At 48.0% G+C, this 18,964-nt stretch overlaps 1 protein-coding gene across 1 annotated transcript in view; it reads left to right on the forward strand.

Moving 5' to 3' along the window:
- Positions 1-17,861, forward strand: part of TNFSF8 (TNF superfamily member 8) — a 136,097-nt gene extending 118,236 nt beyond the window's left edge. Inside the window, exons 3-4 of the mRNA XM_068247947.1 lie at positions 1,919-1,981; positions 17,419-17,861. Coding sequence (XP_068104048.1) covers positions 1,919-1,981; positions 17,419-17,819 — 464 coding nt within the window. The 3' untranslated portion in view covers positions 17,820-17,861. The remainder of the gene's footprint in view (positions 1-1,918; positions 1,982-17,418) is intronic.
- The last annotated feature ends 1,103 nt before the right edge of the window (positions 17,862-18,964 follow it).

The raw sequence follows: 18,964 nt of genomic DNA on the forward strand, positions 1-18,964 counted from the left end.
GTAAACCTACCAAGACAAGGCCGTCCACCTAAACTCACAGGCCGAACAAGGAGAGTGCTGATCAGAGATGCAGTCAAGAGGCTCATGGTGACTCTGAATGAGCTGCAGAGATCTACAGCTCAGGTGGGGGAATCGGTCCATAGGACAACTATTAGTCGTACACTGCACAAAGTTGGCCTTTATGGAAGAGTGTCAAGAAGAAAGCCATTGTTAACAGAAAAGCATAAGAAATCCCGTTTGCAGTTTGCCACAAGCCATGTGGGGGACACAGCAGAAGGTGCCCTGGTCAGATGAGACCAAAATGGACCAAAATGGAACTTTTTGGCCAAAATTCAAAATGCTATGTATGGCGGAAAACTAAAACTGCACATCACTCTGAACACACCATCCCCACTGTCAAATATGGTGGTGGCAGCATCATGCTCTGGGGGTGCTTCTCTTCAGCAGGGACAGGGAAGCTGATCAGAGTTGATGGGAAGATGGATGGAGCCAAATACAGGGCAATCTTGGAGGAAACCTTCTTGGAGTCTGCAAAAGACTTGAGACTGGGGTGGAGGTGCACCTTCCAGCAGGACAACGACCCTAAACATAAAGCCAGGGCAACAATGGAATAGTTTAAAACAAAACATATCCATGTGTAAGAATGGCCCAGTCAAAGTCCAGATCTAAATCCAATTAAGAATCTGTGGCAAGATCTGAAAACTGTTGTTCACAAACGCTGTCCATCTAATCTGACTGAGCTGGAGCTGTTTTGCAAAGAAGAATGGGCAATGATTTCATTATCTAGATGTGCAACGCTGGTAGAGACATACCCTAAAAGACTGACAGCTGTAATTGCAGCAAAAGGTGGTTCTACAAAGTATTGACTCAGGGGGCCGAATAATTACGCACACCCCACTTTGCAGTTATTTATTTGTAAAACATGTCTGGAATCATGTATGATTTTCATTCCATTTCTCACTTGTACACCACTTTGTATCGGTCTTTCGTGTGGAATTCCAATCAAATTGATTCATGTTTGTAGCAGTAATGTGACAAAATGTGGAAAACTTCAAGGGGGCCGAATACATTTGCAAGCCACTGTAGTTGAAATGGAGGTGTAGCACCTGCACTATTTTATAACACATTAAAGTGTATATATTTGTTATGTCATTGGCTTTGGCTAAGTACAGCATTGACAAAATTTTTGCAGAAATGTTGCAAAACTTCATTTTACATTTTCACTTATCTCTATTGTAGATCACATGTACTGAGATGCTCTATAATATGCTGTCAGAATAGGTCCAAACCACAAGCCAGACCACTGCAGAGAAAAACATTTTAATGATTTTTCAAAGATGATGATCTTTACCGTGATGATTAGTTAATGCTACAGCAACAACAGTACAGTTAGGCCTGGTTCACATGGGCACAGAAAACGTCCATTCGAATCCTAACGTAGGTGAGCAGATTCTATGATCCTTTGTTTATCAATAGGATCCATTCACATTGCTCCATTAGAACAGATCCATTTGGCATGTTCCGCCAAATGGATCGCAAGTTTGGGGAGGCTGCAATAATCACAGAGCAAAAAACGGGTTGCATTTGACTGCGCATTACTGGAACAGAGCAAAAACTGATGTCAAATAAAAATGGATCCATTTCACGGATCAGTTTTTAAAACGGATCAGTTTTTAAAACGGATCAGTTTTTGAACTGATCAAACGGATCAGTGTGAACTGGGCCTAATGGTTTTATACCCGTCATTATCTATTTTGGCTAAATTACTTGCATATTCAAAATTTTAAAACAGACATTGAAATTTCTGATGTGATTTCAGATGGTATATTTAGTACAGTGACTAGGGCTAGGCTTTACTTTATAATATGTGTTCATAAATTTTAATTTGCTTAATAATTAAATCCTTCTTACTTTTTAGGTAATGGAACACAGATCTACAGACCTTATCCCATTCATAGTACAGATTATGCACGCTTAAAATGTAAGTATAGAACTCCAGTGAAATATTCCCAGCATGCAATCTCCTACTAGTCTACTGCAGACATACTCAAGTCTCTTGTCTTCAGACTACTGCCACATTTCTTTGCCTTTCTCCACCAACCAATCATAGATTTAATTTCAAGCATGATACTGACCTTTACATTACAGTGACTTCCATTGGCTTTAGTAGCTTTTTTGACACATTCTTACTCCTGAAATATCAAGAACTGAGACATCTTAAAGGAATACTATCGATACCCAAATGTTCTAAAATGACAATGTACAAATAATATCTAAGTAGCTGTGTAAACATTTTCCTACTTTTCATGTTAAATATCAGAGGCAAAAACTGTAATTTATTGAGTGTAGGATTTAGCTATATTGGGACAAATCAATTGCAGAAGGGGTGTCTGCTTCAATGCACAGTGAGTTGCATATCAGACTACAGAAAGCAAATATCAAACATATCAAACTCTGAAAGCAAAAACAGTATGAAAAGCTGTGACAATTAGTTACATTTCCTCTGCTCTCTTCAGACAGTCAGTCAGAAACACAGGACACAGGAGCTGCAGCTGTTGGGAGCTCTCTTCTCTGTCACACACAGAGCTACACACAGAGCTACACATAGAGTTAACTGATCAAGTGTGAGGGGAATTTCCCCTCTCCTCATGGCTCAGTCAGCCGTCAGTTTTGGCGTCAGTAAAGTTTGAATGTATATTGATAACAGTAAACAAATAAGCTGCTACTAAAATGTATACACCAGTACTTAGCAGCACTTCCCAAACAATTCCTGTGTCAATTGAAAAACATATGTGAATCAATAGTATTCCTTTAAGCTACACACACTGGTCTGAACTTGGCCGTTGCGGACGATAAAGATCACCATGGCCGAGAATCGGGGGTCAGACCAGCATGTGTACAATGACCCACACAATGACTGTTAAGGATTCGGCATGCTGGATCTTTAGTGATTCCCAATGCCCAAGCACAGCAGAATCGCAATGTTATCATGCTCCCCTTCCCACGTGAATTCTCTCTGCCTTACGCTGCCCATTCTCCCTTTGCCCCCTCACATAGCAGCAGATGTAGAGCTAGCCAGAAGGGAGGAGGCTAATGATGTGTATGTACAGTGTTGGCTGTGTTCTTTCACCCAAAGGATTTAGTACGGATCCCTTCCAGGTGACAGGGATCCCCATGTGTGTATGTGGCTTTAGATCTCCTGCACAATTCTTACTGATTATCTCCTTACCTTGCCATTGTCTCCACGTTTGGGGGCCTCTGCACATCCACCCTGTAGTGCTTATGGCCACAGCCAGGCTCACTTTGGCTCTTTGCACTTTGGACCAGCTGACTTTAAAAGAAGTCTGTTATGAGAGCAAAATAAAGCCTGCCATTGTTTTTTTCCTTTTAAATATGTCAGTTGCCCTGTTGTTAGTAGTTTGACTTCAGTAGAGTCTGAATGACACAACTCAGTGGAGCTGAAGTCAGTGGAGTCAAAAGTTTAGATCCAAATGCTCATTTTACCTATGCAGGCTTACCATTAGCAGTATTCATAAAAAAAAAATGTTGAGGGCCTGTAAAAAGACATACTGTAGACACTGTGTATCCCCTTTTTACCACATTCCTTTGAAAAGGGCGCCCAGAAAAAAGGTTGCCGCATATAAGCAAGATTTTTTTTTGGGGGGGGGGCTATGAAAGGGTGCAGGATATAGCCAAGACTTTTTTCGGGTATAAAAGGTTGCTGGATTTAGCCAAGGTTTTTTTCAGCTATAAAAGGGCCCTGGATATAGCCACTGGCGTAACAATAGGGGATGCGATCCCTGCCATCGTGGGGGGGCCCGGGGCCCCCCTAGGACCCACTCAGGGACTTCTGGGGGGCAGGAGGGGTCACACAGCGTAAGAGCTTAAGTGTGGCAGATCAGTGGGGAGGGGGGAGATTCCCCCCCTCCCTCACCTCGGGCTCTCCTCTCAGCGCCCCCCCTCCTGTAATCATTGGTGGCAGCAGGCAGCAGCGGCGGCGGCAGGCTGAATACATTACCTCCTTCTCACCGGAGCTCTTCTGTTCTTTAAGAGCTTCATGCAACTTCCTGTGTAAACAGGAAGTTGCTCTTAGAGAACGGAAGACCTGCAGCGAGAAGGAGGTAATGTATTCAGCCTGCCGCCATCACTGCTGCTTGCCCGCTGCCACCAATGATTGCAGGAGGGGGAGCGCTGAGAGGAGAGCCCGAGGTAAGGGAGGGGGGAATTTCCCCCCTTCCCACCGATCTGCCACACTCTCCTCTTATGCTGCGACCCCTCCTGCCCCCTAAAAGTCCCTGAGCGGGCCCTAGGGGGTGGGGGGATTTTTTTTTTTTGCAGGGGGCATGGGGATTTCTAGGTACGCCCCTGGATATAGCTGAGAATTTTGGGGTGCTATAAAAAAAAGAGTATTGGATATAGCTGAGATTTTTTTTTAGGCCATAAAAGATCACTGGATATAGCCGAGATTTTGGGAAGTTTTAAAATGGTGCCAGTTATAGCCAAGAAAAGTGATACAGATGAGAAAAATCATATAGCCAGGAAAAGTAATTACCATGACCTAAATTCGCCCAACTCTCACGCAGAACCCATCCCTGGTGGTGCCAAACCCTAAGATCCCCGCCGCCCCCAGTGGTGCCTAACTCTAAGACCAGTGGCGTAGCAATAGGGGTTGCAGAGGTAGCTCCCGCATCAGGGCCCTTGGGTCAGAGGGGCCCTGAGGGGCCTTCCCTCAAGCACAATATTAGCTCTCTATTGGCCCTGTGCTGGTAATAATCACTTCTATAGATGCTTTGAATAGTGGTAATCATTAACAAACTGTTTCCCATCACCTACTTGCACCTCTGACACTGTGGTTGTCCTTGGCAGGTTTTGGTGCGCCGTCTCAATTGTTATGTATAGAGTGCTTGGGGGCCCCATGTAAAATTTGCATCGGCGGCCCATAGCTAGTTAGCTATGCCACTGCCTAAGACCTCCCCTAGTGGTGCCCAACCCAAAGAGTCTCCTGGTGATGCCTAACCCTAAGACCCCCCTGGTGGTGCCTAACCTACAACCCCCCCCCCCCCTTCTGTGATGCCTATTGCCTAACCCTAACCCTCCTGCTGAGTGATGCTTAATCGTAATCCCCAATTAACTGATATAACCGAATTTAGTCATCTGCTGTTATAACCGATCTTGTAGCAGCATTTATATAGCTATGAAAAGATCTTGGGTATATTCAGTGCCCTTTTATAGCCCCCCAAAAATCTTGGCTATATCTGGTGCCCTTTTGTAGTTGAAAAACAAAATAGCTGCAAAAACCCTTGGCTATATCCGGCACCCTTTTCTAGCCTAAAAAAAAAATTGCGGCTATATCCAGTGCCCTTTTATAGCCGGAAAAAAAAGTGGGTGCCATTTTCACCACCTCATAGCCGACATTTGCGGCAAATAACATTGAAGTTTATCAAGGCAAAACAAGAATTAGAGATCACTTGTAAGGAAATACTGAGTTCTGCACAGGTTGGATTTGAAGGTGAATAAACGTGTTTATTTACAGAAGTGCAAATTAACATATATACCCATACAAACAATGTGCATGCAATCGTACACTATGACCACCGTGCCCCGATTTCACCCTGAATAACTAACTAATATTTACAATGAATATGCACAGACACTGGTCACACAATATACTGTATACACAACAGCTGCACACAGGAACCCGGATCACACAATATCAGAATCAGAATCAGATTTATTTCGCCAAAAACAGCAAGAGCTGTAATCGGAATTATTTGTGGTACACATGGCATAGGCAGAGTAAAGACAGACAGATTATAGACAGACGCACAAAACACATACAAAAATAGAAATGCAGTAGTCAGTTCGTATCGGCCATTACACTGCTGTGCAGTACAGTCCGGTGAATAATATAAAGGTGCTGGTAAAAGGCCAGTCCATTTACGGATAAAGAACCAGGGCAGGCAGCGGCAGGAACAGGCTGACCAACCCAGCAATTAGAAATGCAGGCCGGGCCGGGGAAGGTTGGAGTTCAGTAGCCAAACAGCTTGGGGGAAGAAGGTGTTTTTCCGCCTGGTAGTTTTGGATGGTATAGTCCTGTAGCGGCGGCCCAATGGGAGGAGCCTGAAGTGGTGGCTGCCTGGGTGAGAGGGGTCATGGGAGATCATGGTGGCCCTCTTCCTCATCCTAGCAGAGTGGGGGAGATCAAGAGGTGGAAGAAGAGAACCGATGATCTTCTCCGCGTCAGTTATGACTCTCTGCAGCTTGTGTTTGTCGCTTGCCGTTGTGCCAGCATACCAGACAATTACAGAGGAGCAGAGGATGGATTCTATGGTGGCGGTATAGAAGCTGGTCAGCAGCTCCCTGGGCATGCCAAATCTCTTCAGTTGGCGCAGAAAGAACAACCACTGCTGGGATTTCTTCAGAATTTTGGTGGTGTTTTGCCCCCATTTCAGGTTGTTAGTGAGAGTCGTGCCGAGGAACCAAACCGATGACACCCTAGAGACTTCAGTCCCCCTAATGAGGACAGGTGGGAGGGGGGGAGGGTTTCTCCTGAAGTCTACGACTAGTTCAAAAGTCTTTGCTGTGTTGAGGACTAGGTTGTTGTCACTGCACCAGTTGCATATCCTCTAGGGATGCTCATTCGGATTCCGCAGAAATGCAATTTCCGAAATTCCGATCGGAAATTGCATTTCCGCATCGGAATGCGAAAATCGGTAATGCAAGTGCTGTAGGCGGATTTCCGCCGGAAATCGCGTACATTTCCGCCGGAAATCGCGGAAATTCCACCCGACTTTAACATCGATTTTCTCAAAAACTATAAGGTATTTTTGAAAACTTTTTTTTCCATCTTATTCACAAGATTCGGTTTAATAAACCCTGAAAATTTGGTGTTTCTAGGACTTAAGGGGGCTTTGCTATTAACCACTAAAATCGGCGGATTTTTACTGCAATGTAAAATGCAGGAAATCCGCATCTGCCTATTTTCTGCATTTACATTACAGTAAAAATCCGCCGAATTTAGCGGGTAATAGCACAGCCCCCGTAAGTCCTAGAAACACCAAATTTTCAGGGTTTATTAAACATAATCTTCTGAACAAGATGCAAAAAAAAGTTTTCAAAAAGACCTTATAGTTTTTGAGAAAATCGATGTTAAAGTTGGGCGGAATTTCAGCGATTTCCGGCGGAAATTCCGCATTGGAATGCGGAAATTGGTAGCGGAAAGCAGAATCGGTAATCGGTACATGACGGAATGCGGATTTACCGCGGAATCGGAAATTGGCATTCCGACCATCCCTAATATCCTCTCGACTTCGCTGCGGTACTCATGCTCCCCGTTGCTACCAATAAGGCCGATGATGGTGGTGTCGTCTGCAAATTTGACGACCTTCACAGAGTCCGTGGATGAGATGCAGTTGTTGGTATAGAGGGAGAACAGTAGAGGTGATAGAACACAGCCTTGAGGAGCCCCTGTATTGGTGGTCCGGACGCTGGAGTAGTAGTTGCCAAGCTTCAGCCGCTGCGTTCTGTTAGTCAAGAAGTCTTTGATCCATGCTCGGAGAGAAGGATCAATTCCAAGCTGCGTCAGATTGGTGATCAGGATGTCTGGGCAGATCGTGTTGAACGCTGAGCTAAAGTCTAGGAACAGAATTCTAGCATAGGAGGCAGGGCTGTCGTGTCCAGGTGCTCAGTGATGTGAGCCATGCTGACATTGATTAGACCTATATGCAAATTGGAGCGGGTCTAAAAAGGGCGTCCGTGGACCTCTTCAGGTGGGCAAGGACCAGCCGCTCGAGGAGCTTCATGATATTAGAGGTTAAGGCCACTGGTCAGAAGTTATATTGCTCAGTACTGCCTGGTTTTTTGGGGACTGGTAAAATTATAGACCTCTTAAAAAGGAGGGGACTGTACCACCAGATAAAGACTGCTCAAATAAGGAGGTGAGCACAGGGGCTAGCTGATCGGCACAGGTTCGCAGGCAGATAGACGACACTCCATCCGGGCAGGAAGATTTCCTGGGGTTCAGCTTGCGGAGGTGCCGGAGTACCTCTGATTCCCGAACAGCACCAGGCGCCAGGACAACGAGTTCACCCGTGGGGGGGGGGGGGGGGGGCGAAACTGCGTGGCTCACGGGCTGGTTGGGATGTTGCTCGAACCTGCAGTAGAACTCATTGAGCTCCTCCGCCAGTCGAGGGCTAGGGGTCACCGACAGGGGTGCCGGTTTGAAGTTCGTGGCTGCTCTCAGGCCCTTCCATACCTCCCGTGTGTTGGTCGACTGGAGGCAGAGCCCCAGCTTTTCGGCATAGGCCCTCTTTGCCAAATGCAGTTCTCTTTTCAGGGCGTGCCTGGCCTCTCTGAATTCCTCTGGGGAGCCCGACCTGTGCGCTTCCTCTTTGCGTTTCCGAAGCCGGCAAAGCCTGTCATTGAACCAAGGCTTGTTGTTTGGGATAGACTCTGAAGGACTTAGACGGAATACACGCTTCTTCGCAGAAGCTAATGTAGGAGGTGACATTCTCGGCCCATTCATCAAGGGTGGGTGCCTCCAGAGTCGACCAGTCATGGTTTCAAAGCAAGCTTGGAGCTCCAGTTTGACATCTGCTGTCCATTTTTTGGAGGTTTTGATGATGGGCTTTGAGGTCTCCAGGAGCCTCCTGTAGGTGGGGATCAGGTGTATTGTTTTGTGGTCAGAGTTCCCAAGGGGGGCTCCTTGGATGGCCTTATAAGCACACTTGTGGACCGTGTAGCAGTGGTCCAGGATGTTACAGTTCCTGGTAGGACAGGTGATGTGCTGCTTGTAACGGGGCAACACGTGCCGAAGGTTCGCCTTATTGAAGTCACCCAAGATGATGAACAGGGCCTCCGGGAGGGCTGTTTACCAGCGCGAGATACAGTCACTGATTACTTGCAGGGCAGTCTTGGAGCATGCGTCGGGAGGAATATAGACCCCAACGAGGACAAGTGAAGAGAACTCCCTCAGGGAGTACCGAGGCCTGCAGTTTATGGCAAGGATCTCAACATCTGGGGTGCAGGCCTTGTGGAGAGTGATGGTGTTGGAGCACCAGGAGGTGTTTATGTAAAAGCAGATACCACCCCCTCTCATTTTCCCAGAGAGGGCTGCGTCACGGTCTGCTCTTAGGAGGCTGTAGCCTGGTACATGCAGATAGTTGTCGGGGATGCTGTCGCACAGCCAGGTTTCGGTGAAACAGAGAACAGGGGTATACTTGCTGATCTGGGGTTTGCTACCGAGTAGGAGGAGCAGCTCGTCCAGTTTGTTGGGGAGTGAGCAGACGTTTGCTAGTAGGATGGCAGGGACAGGGGAGCGTAGGCCTTTCCTTTTGAGTAGGACCTGGGCCCCCACCCTCCTTCCTCTGTGGTGGCGTTTGTTTGGGGCTCGCTTGGTGGAATGATATTCGATGTGAGCGGTGACAGTGTTCCACAGGGGAGAACCCGGTGAATGATTGGGACTGTCCGTGGGTTCCCATCTAAGAAGGGCCTCTCTAGAGAGGGTGGCAGTCCATTCTCCGGCCATGGCACAACTACCGCGGTATGTGCAGTGTGCAGCACAGTGTGCGCATTCAGTGACTCAGATATGGTGCAGGCGGTGTGGAGCACTGGTGTGGAGGCGCGCAGCACAGACAGACACAGATAGATGGTAAGGGTCAGGGAGCACGTCACGGTATGGGGCACAAATAGATGGACTGGAGCAGGCGGCACATCACAGTGTGTCGCACATTGGATGGTGCGGTGAGCGCAGCACAGAATGTGGACCGAACAGGTGATGTTGGGGCAGGCAGCACATCACAGACGGTGGTCCAGGTGTGTGGTGCGGAGCAGGCAGCCCAGCATGGACACAGGCCCAATATAGATGATGCGGGGCAGGCAGCAAAGCACAGACCAGGGCACAGTTAGATGATATGGAGCAGGCAGCACAGCACAGTCAAGCAATGGCACGGATAAGAAGGTGTGGAGCAGGCTAGATGGTATGGAGCGACAACCCAGCACAGTCTATGACACAGATAGATAGATGGAATGGAGCCGGCAGCACAGCACAGTCAAATGGCAGATAGATGGCATGGAGCATGCATGGAGATGGCGGCACAGCACAGGCTAAGGCACAGAAGATGGTATGGAGCAGGCACAGCACAGCTTACAACAGAGGATCCCCAGTAGGAGGTGGGGAGAAGAACTGCAGAACTCACCAGGATGACACAGGACAGGCTATGCAGTTGGAAGTGGTCCTGTTTTGTTCCAGCAGCATTGGTGGGGTGCAGGCCAGGCAGAGCGGAATCCTCATCAGCAGCAGCGGTGAGCACTCAGGGCGAGGTGCAGCCCGGAGGGCCAGGTTTGGTGGGATACAGGCCGGGCAGACCGGAGACCTTCTCAACAGGCGAGGTGCTACCCCCGGGAAACCAGGTTGTTGATGTGCCGGCCGGGACCACGTGGATGCAGGCCCGGCCACGTGGGTGCAGCAGGGTAGGCGTACTAAGGGAGGATAGGAGAGCGGGCCAAGGAGGTGACTGTATCGCTGAGAAGCCGCCGGGAGCAGCGACCAGGATGCCAGGAGCAGCGTCAGGAAGCTGGTGATGTGGCGGCAGAGTTGTTCGTAGCTCCGAGAAGCAGCCGGGAACAGCGGGCAGGATGCCGGGACCAGGAGCAGCGTCCGGATGCCAGCTGGTGATTCGGCGGCAGAGTGTAGCCAGGGGTCCGTCCGCCCGATGCAGCGGCAGACTGTGAGTGGGCGATCCAGGGGGGTAACGGGCAGCGGGGGCCACATCAAGGGTGCCGGAGGCCAGGGTTGCAGCGGCGGCCAGGTTCCGGAGAGTTGCGGCCGGGAAGTTTGCTGGGCTGCGGAGGGGAGCCGCCGAGTGTCTGAAGACAGTGTCTGGAGGCAGGGAGCCAGAGCGGCAGTCGGCCGGGAAGTATCTCTGGGCGCAGAGCCGGGTGCAATGCCGGGAGCGGCGACGGGCTGTGGACGGGAGCTGCCGGGCTGTGGACGGGAGCTGCCGAGTGTCTGGAGGCAGTGTCCGGAGGCAGGGAGCCAGAGCGGCAGTCGGAGGCACATGTGAGAAACCTAAGCAATCCCTACACTACCCCTAAGCACAGAAACTAAACTAAGTAATAAAAGTAATAAAACTATAAAAGAAAAACAATAAAAACTGCCTAAAAGTGGGAGCCATGTGACCGAGGCAACCTACGTGGGCGCCATCTTGGTCTTGGAAGGCAGTCAAGCCTGGGGGTCTCATAGCAGCGCACAGGAACCCAGATCACACAATATATACAATAATACAATATATACAGACACGTATCAGCAGAATCAGCACACAGGAGAAAAGTCGTACAGGCCAAGATCAATGATCAGAATATCAGAAGTATACAGACAGTGGGCAAGAGAATAGTCAGACAAAGCAAGAGGTCAATACCGGGAGATCAATACAAATACAGGAGGCAAGGATCTAGGAGCAAAGATGGGCGACCAGAGCACAAGGCCTACAGCACAAAATGATCTAGCAATGTTCTTCTGCTAGAGGTAGCCTTAAATACTGCACAATGGTGAGTTGACTGTTCACAGAGTTCCAGAGATGAGGTGAGACCTCTGCTGGTGGAAAGCGGAAGTTCATGTAAAGTCCATAGTGTGACACCAGCAGGAATTCAAACAGCAAGTGGCATGACATTACCCCCCACCACCACCACCACCTTTAGGAGCGGCCTCTGGACACTCCACCAGACGTCCAACTTACACCCACCTGGGTCCCAATAATCAGGCAAAGCAGTATGCAGCAAATATCATGGCAGTACAGGCAACAGGTGCCAATGCTGGGTGGGCAGAGATGAATATAATTCTAAAACAAAACCTGCTGCTGGACACTGGATAACCTGGACAGTAAGTGACTTAAAGAGTCATGCAGAATAATGGCCTTCATATCAGACTGCAAACCACCAGGCATGACTGTAGACTTGGCAACAGGCTGGAGATCATCAGATGGAACCACAGGCTGGGCAGCAACTTGAGCACCACCAGGAAGAACACTGAATTGGGCACTATTAGGAAGAACAGCAGACTGGATGCCATCAGGAGTAGAAACAGCAGACAGGATGCCATCAGAAGCAGGAACAGCAGACTGGATGCCACCAGGAGCAGGAACAGCAGACTGAAAGTCATCAGGAGCAGGGGCAGCAGACTGGAGATCATCAGGAGCAGAAACAGCAGACTGGAAGTCATCAGGAGCAGGAACAACAGACTGGAAGTCATCAGGAGCAGGAACAGCAGACTGGAAGTCATCAGGAACAACAAACTGGAAGTTATCAGGAACAGGAACAACAGACTGGAAGCCATCAGGAGAGTCTGTATCAACTGGATAGCAGCATAAACAGGAGGAAACTGAATGCCAGCACAAACATGTAGTAACTGAGCATCATCAAAAGTCTTTGCAAACAGGATGCCAGCAATAGCTTACGGGAGCAGGGTGCCTAAAAAGTCTTTAGAGGATGCATGTCAACCAAAGTTTGCATAAACTGGGGGTCAACAGAGGACCATGAAACTGGCTGGATCCAAGTCTGAGCATCAGGAAGCTGGATGGCAGGAGGCTGGAAAACATCCGGCAGAACATCAGGCTGGACAATGACCTGGAGACCAGCAGGCTAAGAAACATACTGCTTAGTTTCAGGCAGGACAGCAGCAGGTTGAGCAACTTCAGACAGTGGAGCAGCAGGCTGATGAGCTTCAGACAGGGATGCAGCAGGCTGGTGAGCTTCAGACAGGGAGGCAGCAGGCTGGTGAACTTCAGACAGGGAGGCAGCAGGCTGGTAAGCTTCAGACAGGGAGGCAGCAGGCTGGTGAGCTTCAGACAGGGAGGCAGCAGGCTGGTAAGCTTCAGACAGGGAAGCAGCAGGCTGAACAACATCAGGGATCTGGACCATTGGCTGAACACCTGGCTGGGCTGTTGGCTGGGCCGTTGGCTGAAATACCAATGAAGCTTGTGCGGGCTGGAGCGAAGCCTGTGTGGGCTGGAGTGAAGCCTGTGCAGGCTGGATGCAACACTCTGCGGGCTGGATGCAACACTCTGTGGACTGGATGCAAAGCTCTGCGGGCAGGATGCAAGTCTCTGAGGTTTGGATGCAAAGTTCTGTGGGCTGAATGCAAGCCTCTGAGGGTTGGATACAAAGCTCAGTGGGCTGGATGCAAGCCTCTGAGTGTTGGATGCAAAGCTCTGCAGGCTGGATGCAACACTCTGCAGGCTTGGTGCAACACTCTGCAGGCTGGATGCAACACTCTGCAGGCTTGGTGCAACACTCTGCAGGCTGGATGCAACACTCTGCAGGCTGGATGCAACACTCTGCAGGCTGGATGCAACACTGTGCAGGCTGGATGCAACACTGTGAGGGCTGCATGCATCACTCCGATAGGTGTCAGCGGGTCGTTAGTGGTTTTGCATGGAAACGGCCGCTCGTTCGAGCGGCCTTTCCATGCCAGTTCACGCAGGGTGTCTCCGTGAACAGTGTGCAAGCCGCCAATCGCAGCTCGCACACGTAATGTAAATTGTTTACATCATACGGCGCTGCTCCGATCAGAAGAAAATCCCCTGGTCCTTAAGTGGTTAAGGATCAGAATGTGGATAAAGATCAGGCTTCCATACCCAGGAATATTTCTTTCCATTCCCAAACCCAATCCTACTCTCACACAGAACCCTCCCCTGATGGTGCCTAAAACTAAACACTCCCCTGGTGGTTCCTAACCCTAACCCCTCCCCCCCCCCCCAGTGGTTCCTAACCACCCACCCCAGGGGTGCCCTTCCACCCCGGGTGGTGTCTAGCTCTTAGTCACATGCCCCTCCCCCCAATGTTGCCTAACTCTAACCACCCCCGGGTGGGGCCTAACCCTAACCAACCTAACACATGGAAACGTTAATATTTTTGATAACATAAAATCTTTACATTCAAATGAAATAATACGACAAAAACTATAACGTTGCAAGCTTCTAAAATTATAACATACTTAAAAAACATTAATATTCTAATGTTGTTAACGATATTTATCGGGCACCTTTTTTTCTGTTTTTTTCACTGCATTAACGATAATTGCATTAGAGTCTATGGCGGTTCCCTTTTTACATCCACTAGCCGCCGGTGCCCTTTTTTCTTGCTTCCGTGATCAGACTATACCTGGCTGGCCCTCTTAATTGATTCTGATGCTACAGATACAGAGCCTAGCAATAAGGAACCCTGACTTACAGCTGGGCTGTCAGTATGTAAACTCTATAGCACTGTTAATGCTCTAAGAACTGGCTAGCTAGGAACTATCATAGCAGTTCTCAGCCTTCAGATAACGCCACTTGTGGTTATATCAAGAGCTACAGATGTATATGTATTTTCAAGACTTTAAGCAGCTTCACCCAAAGGCTGCTCAATAAACTGCAATTTGCAAACATGTTATAAGGTTGTTTACACTAAGATAATGATATACACACATTTAAATGCTTTGAGTACCAATGAAGAAGCAGTGGGTGTATTCAAAACGGTCAGTAACCTTTACATATACAGACAGTCTGCGTACATTTACCAGGTGTTACTCACAGTACATAATGTACATTACTTAGTTTGCATAACTTATAACTATACACACAGCACAAATGTTGCCTATATGACACACATTATGCAAATTGTGTAACACACTTTACATATTTACATTGGTAGCTGGGATGAAAAAAAAAGACATTCATCCAAAGAGTTCAACAAGAAGTATAGTACTAGCTTAATACTAACACTAGTCTTATATATGCCAGTTTATCCTAAGGAAGGTGAAAGCTCTGCAAGGCTTGGACCAATTAGTCCTAAAAGTAAAAAATATTCCTTCCCAACTACAGATGGCAATCAGATAAAATCCCTGGATCAATGCTTATGGGAATTACCTGGTAATTATAGCCATGGATGTGCTTTAATGCAAGGAAAGCATCAAAGCCAAAACGACTTCCTGTGCTAATACACTCCACATTTAACCACTCTTACTGTAAAGAAGCCCTGCCGGAATAGGTGGCAGAAACACTTGTCCTTTATACGCAGGTGGTGTGCCCTTGTCTTTTGCACAACCCTAAGGAACAAAAGATCAGCTGCCAAGATTTTATATTGCCCTCTGATGTATTTATACATGTTAATTAGATTTCCTCTACCACGGTATCGCCAGGCTACGCCAGGAGACCTTCCATCCTTCTGTTATCAATTTTGTGGCTTGTCTCTGCACCTCCAAAACTGTCATATCCCTCCTGAAATGCAGTGCCCAAAACTGTATTCCATTTTCCAGATACGGCATTGCAAGGGACCATTCCCAGGGCAGTATTATGCTAGCATCCCAAGTTTTTTATTATTTGCTTTAGCTGCAGCTGCTTGACATGGAATACGACTATTTAACTTGTCAAGGAAGCTAAATAATACAAGCGGCGTATGCAGGGCCGTTTCTACCCCCGTGCGGGGCGTGCCGCCGCCCGGGGCGCTGTTAGGAGGGGGGCGCTATAATGGATGGGGGAGCCGGAGCCGCGGGGAGGGCAGCCCGACCTCTCCCTCCCTCTCCCGGGCGCCCTCCGTGCTCCCCCCTCAGATGCAGAGCGAGCAGCCGGGAAGCGCTGTTTGCAACTCACCTGCCTGGCTCCAAGCGCTGCTCTCTCGCCGCTGGTCTGTCTCTTCTCTCTGCATACATGCTGATACACGCGGCTTCGGGCTAAACAGGAAGCCGCGTGTATCCGCAGTATGCAGAGAGAAGAGACAGACCAGCGGCGAGAGAGCAGCGCTTGGAGCCAGGCAGGTGAGTTGCAAACAGCGCTTCCCGGCTGCTCGCTCTGCATCTGAGGGGGGAGCACGGAGGGCGCCCGGGAGAGGGAGGGAGAGGTCGGGCTGCCCTCCCCGCGGCTCCGGCTCCCCCCTCCACTATAGGGGACAGCTAGCTATCTAACCTATCCTGGGGGCACCTACCTCATCTAACCTACGCTGGGGGCAGCTACCTAATCTAACCTACGCTGGGGGCAGCTACCTAATCTAACCTACGCTGGGGGGCACCTACCTAATCTAACCTATACTGGGGGGCAGCTACCTATCTAACCTATACTGGGGGGCACCTACCTAATCTAACCTACGCTGGGGGGGCACCTACCTAATCTAACATACACTGGGGGGCACCTACCTAATCTAACCTATACTGGGGGGCACCTACCTAATCTAACCTACACTGGGGGGCACCTACCTAATCTAACCTACACTGGGGGGCAGCTACCTAATCTAACCTACGCTGGGGGGCACCTACCTAATCTAACCTATACTGGGGGGCAGCTACCTATCTAACCTATACTGGGGGGCACCTACCTAATCTAACCTACGCTGGGGGGCACCTACCTAATCTAACATACACTGGGGGGCACCTACCTAATCTAACATACACTGGGGGGCACCTAACTAATCTAACCTATACTGGGGGGCACCTACCTAATCTAACCTACACTGGGGGGCACCTACCTAATCTAACCTATACTGGGGGGCAGCTACCTAATCTAACCTACGCTGGGGGGCACCTACCTAATCTAACCTATACTGGGGGGCAGCTACCTATCTAACCTATACTGGGGGGCACCTACCTAATCTAACCTACGCTGGGGGGCAGCTACCTATCTAACCTACGCTGGGAGGCAGCTACCTAATCTAACCTACACTGGGGGGCAGCTACCTATCTAACCTATACTGGGGGCACTTATTTAACCTGTATTGGGGGCACCTACCTAGCTAGCCTATACAGGTGGCCACTATACTGGCTACCTATATTGCAGGCACCTACCTAAATAACCTGTACTGGGGCACCTACCTATCTAACTTATACCGGGGGCGCCTGCCTATCTAACCTATACGGGGGGCAACTATACTGGCTACCTATACTGGAGGCACCTACCTGGCTAACCTATAGCGGGGGCAACTATACTGGCTCACCTATGCCTGGCTACCTATACTGGGGTACCTATTCTTGGCTACCTATACTGGGGGGACCTATACTAAGTGCAACTAGACCTGGCTAACCTATACTGCGGGCACCCATACCTTGTTTGCGGGGGGGGGGGGCGCAATTTTTACACCCTCGCCCTGGGTGCATTTTAGCCTAGAAACTGCACTGGGCGTATGCATTGTGTGTATGACTTACACAAACTTCTTAATGTACGTTACACAGTTTGCGAAACACCCAATAACATTTACATACATTGTCTGTTCACAATTTTTTTGGGACCATTTGCGAATACACCCATTGAATTGTCTGTATATGTGTATATAGATTGGGGCCTGAATACAAAAGCATGTAGAAATGTCTTTATTCTGAACACTCCAAAAGTTTTACATGATTTACATAACATATTCAATTGAAGAGGATTTTAACAAACTTTGTGTATTCTTTAGGGGACACTTACACAAGAAACATCTCCAGAACACTTCTATGGGAAAGCAAGCACAAGCATTCTATTCATGGAATTAAATACAACAATGGAAATCTTACTATTTCAACTGATGGCTTATATTTCATCCATTGTCATCTCCATTTTTATATTAATGAATACTTAAAGAAAAATGAAGACTTAGTGACGGAGCTGAATGTGAACGGAAGAGTTGAGCACATGGTGATGCATTCTGTATTAAACAGTTCTCAACCAATTTTAATCTACAGAGACCAGTACTTAAGTTTACATATTGACCTTAAGGTTGCTGACAATGTGTCCATCACAACAAGCCACGCCCTCTGGCTTAATAGTAATACTGATGCTATAGCTCGAAGCAATGTGTTTGAAGCATTAAAACTTTAAGAAAACTTTAGAAATATTATATTATTTTTACTTAATATTTAATTATGAAAATTTTACATTTTTTTTGCAAATAAACACAAACTTAAAATGTATTGAATAATAATAATATATTTTTGAACATTGTTACATGTTTTTACTCAATAAACCTTTAGTACCTAGAAAGGTATCAGGTTTGCTTTTATTGCCTCCTTTTTATGTATAAAATATTCTTGATTTGTTACAATCACAAAATGTGTATAATAATACATTGGCTTGATATAGAAAAGCTGAGTTGAAATAATCAGCAAGATCAGATGAGGATTTTATCTCCATAAGCGACCTGCAACAGTGTAGTCATTCTTAAAGGGGACTTGAAGTGAAAGGAATATGAAGGCTGCCATCTTCATTCTCTTATAAATAATAGCAGTTGCCTGGCTGTCATTTTAAGCACTTGGCTTTTGTTGTTTTTGAGTCACACACATTTGCCTGTGAACCCTGTGTCCTCCTCTAACGTGGCCATAAGCAGAGTATGCAGCCCGAGTGCAGTGAGCTGGGATATTTACTTTTATCAGCATCGGCGGGATCCGCCTTCACGCTGTCACAGAATTGCAGCACCTTCACTTTATGACCCCCTCTAGTGGTGCTTCTCATCACATACACCGCTGGAGCAGGCATCTTGCTCTGTTCACACTGCATACTTTGCATATGGGGGGAAGCTGCCTAATGCTAGAAGCACATCTGGCCATACAGGGGAGGGGGCTACCTAATAGAGGTAGTATAGCTTGTTATACTGGGGAAGATACCTAACACAGGGAGCACATCTGGCTATCAAAACTGGGGTGGGTGCCTACCTAATACTGGGGGCAGATTTGACTATACTAGGGGGGACTACCTAAAACAGGGGCACATCTGCCAATAAAGGGGAGGAGGCTACCTAAAACAGTTGGCAACATCTGGATATACCTGGGGAGGCGCTACATTTTCTACCTATACTAGGGCAGCACAGTTTGGCGGGGGTATTTTGGAATCTCAGTCTCTAGTGCTGGAGAACCTTGTCCTGGCCCTGGTAAGAGCGATAATTATAAAATCTTGAGCCTTTCACTTTTAGCTTACTACTAATGGTTAAAGGAAATCCTATGTGGTCAGTCCAGCCCCCATATCAGACC

The sequence above is a fragment of the Hyperolius riggenbachi genome, chromosome 8 (genome assembly GCF_040937935.1).
Source record: "Hyperolius riggenbachi isolate aHypRig1 chromosome 8, aHypRig1.pri, whole genome shotgun sequence".
Lineage (NCBI taxonomy): Eukaryota > Metazoa > Chordata > Amphibia > Anura > Hyperoliidae > Hyperolius > Hyperolius riggenbachi.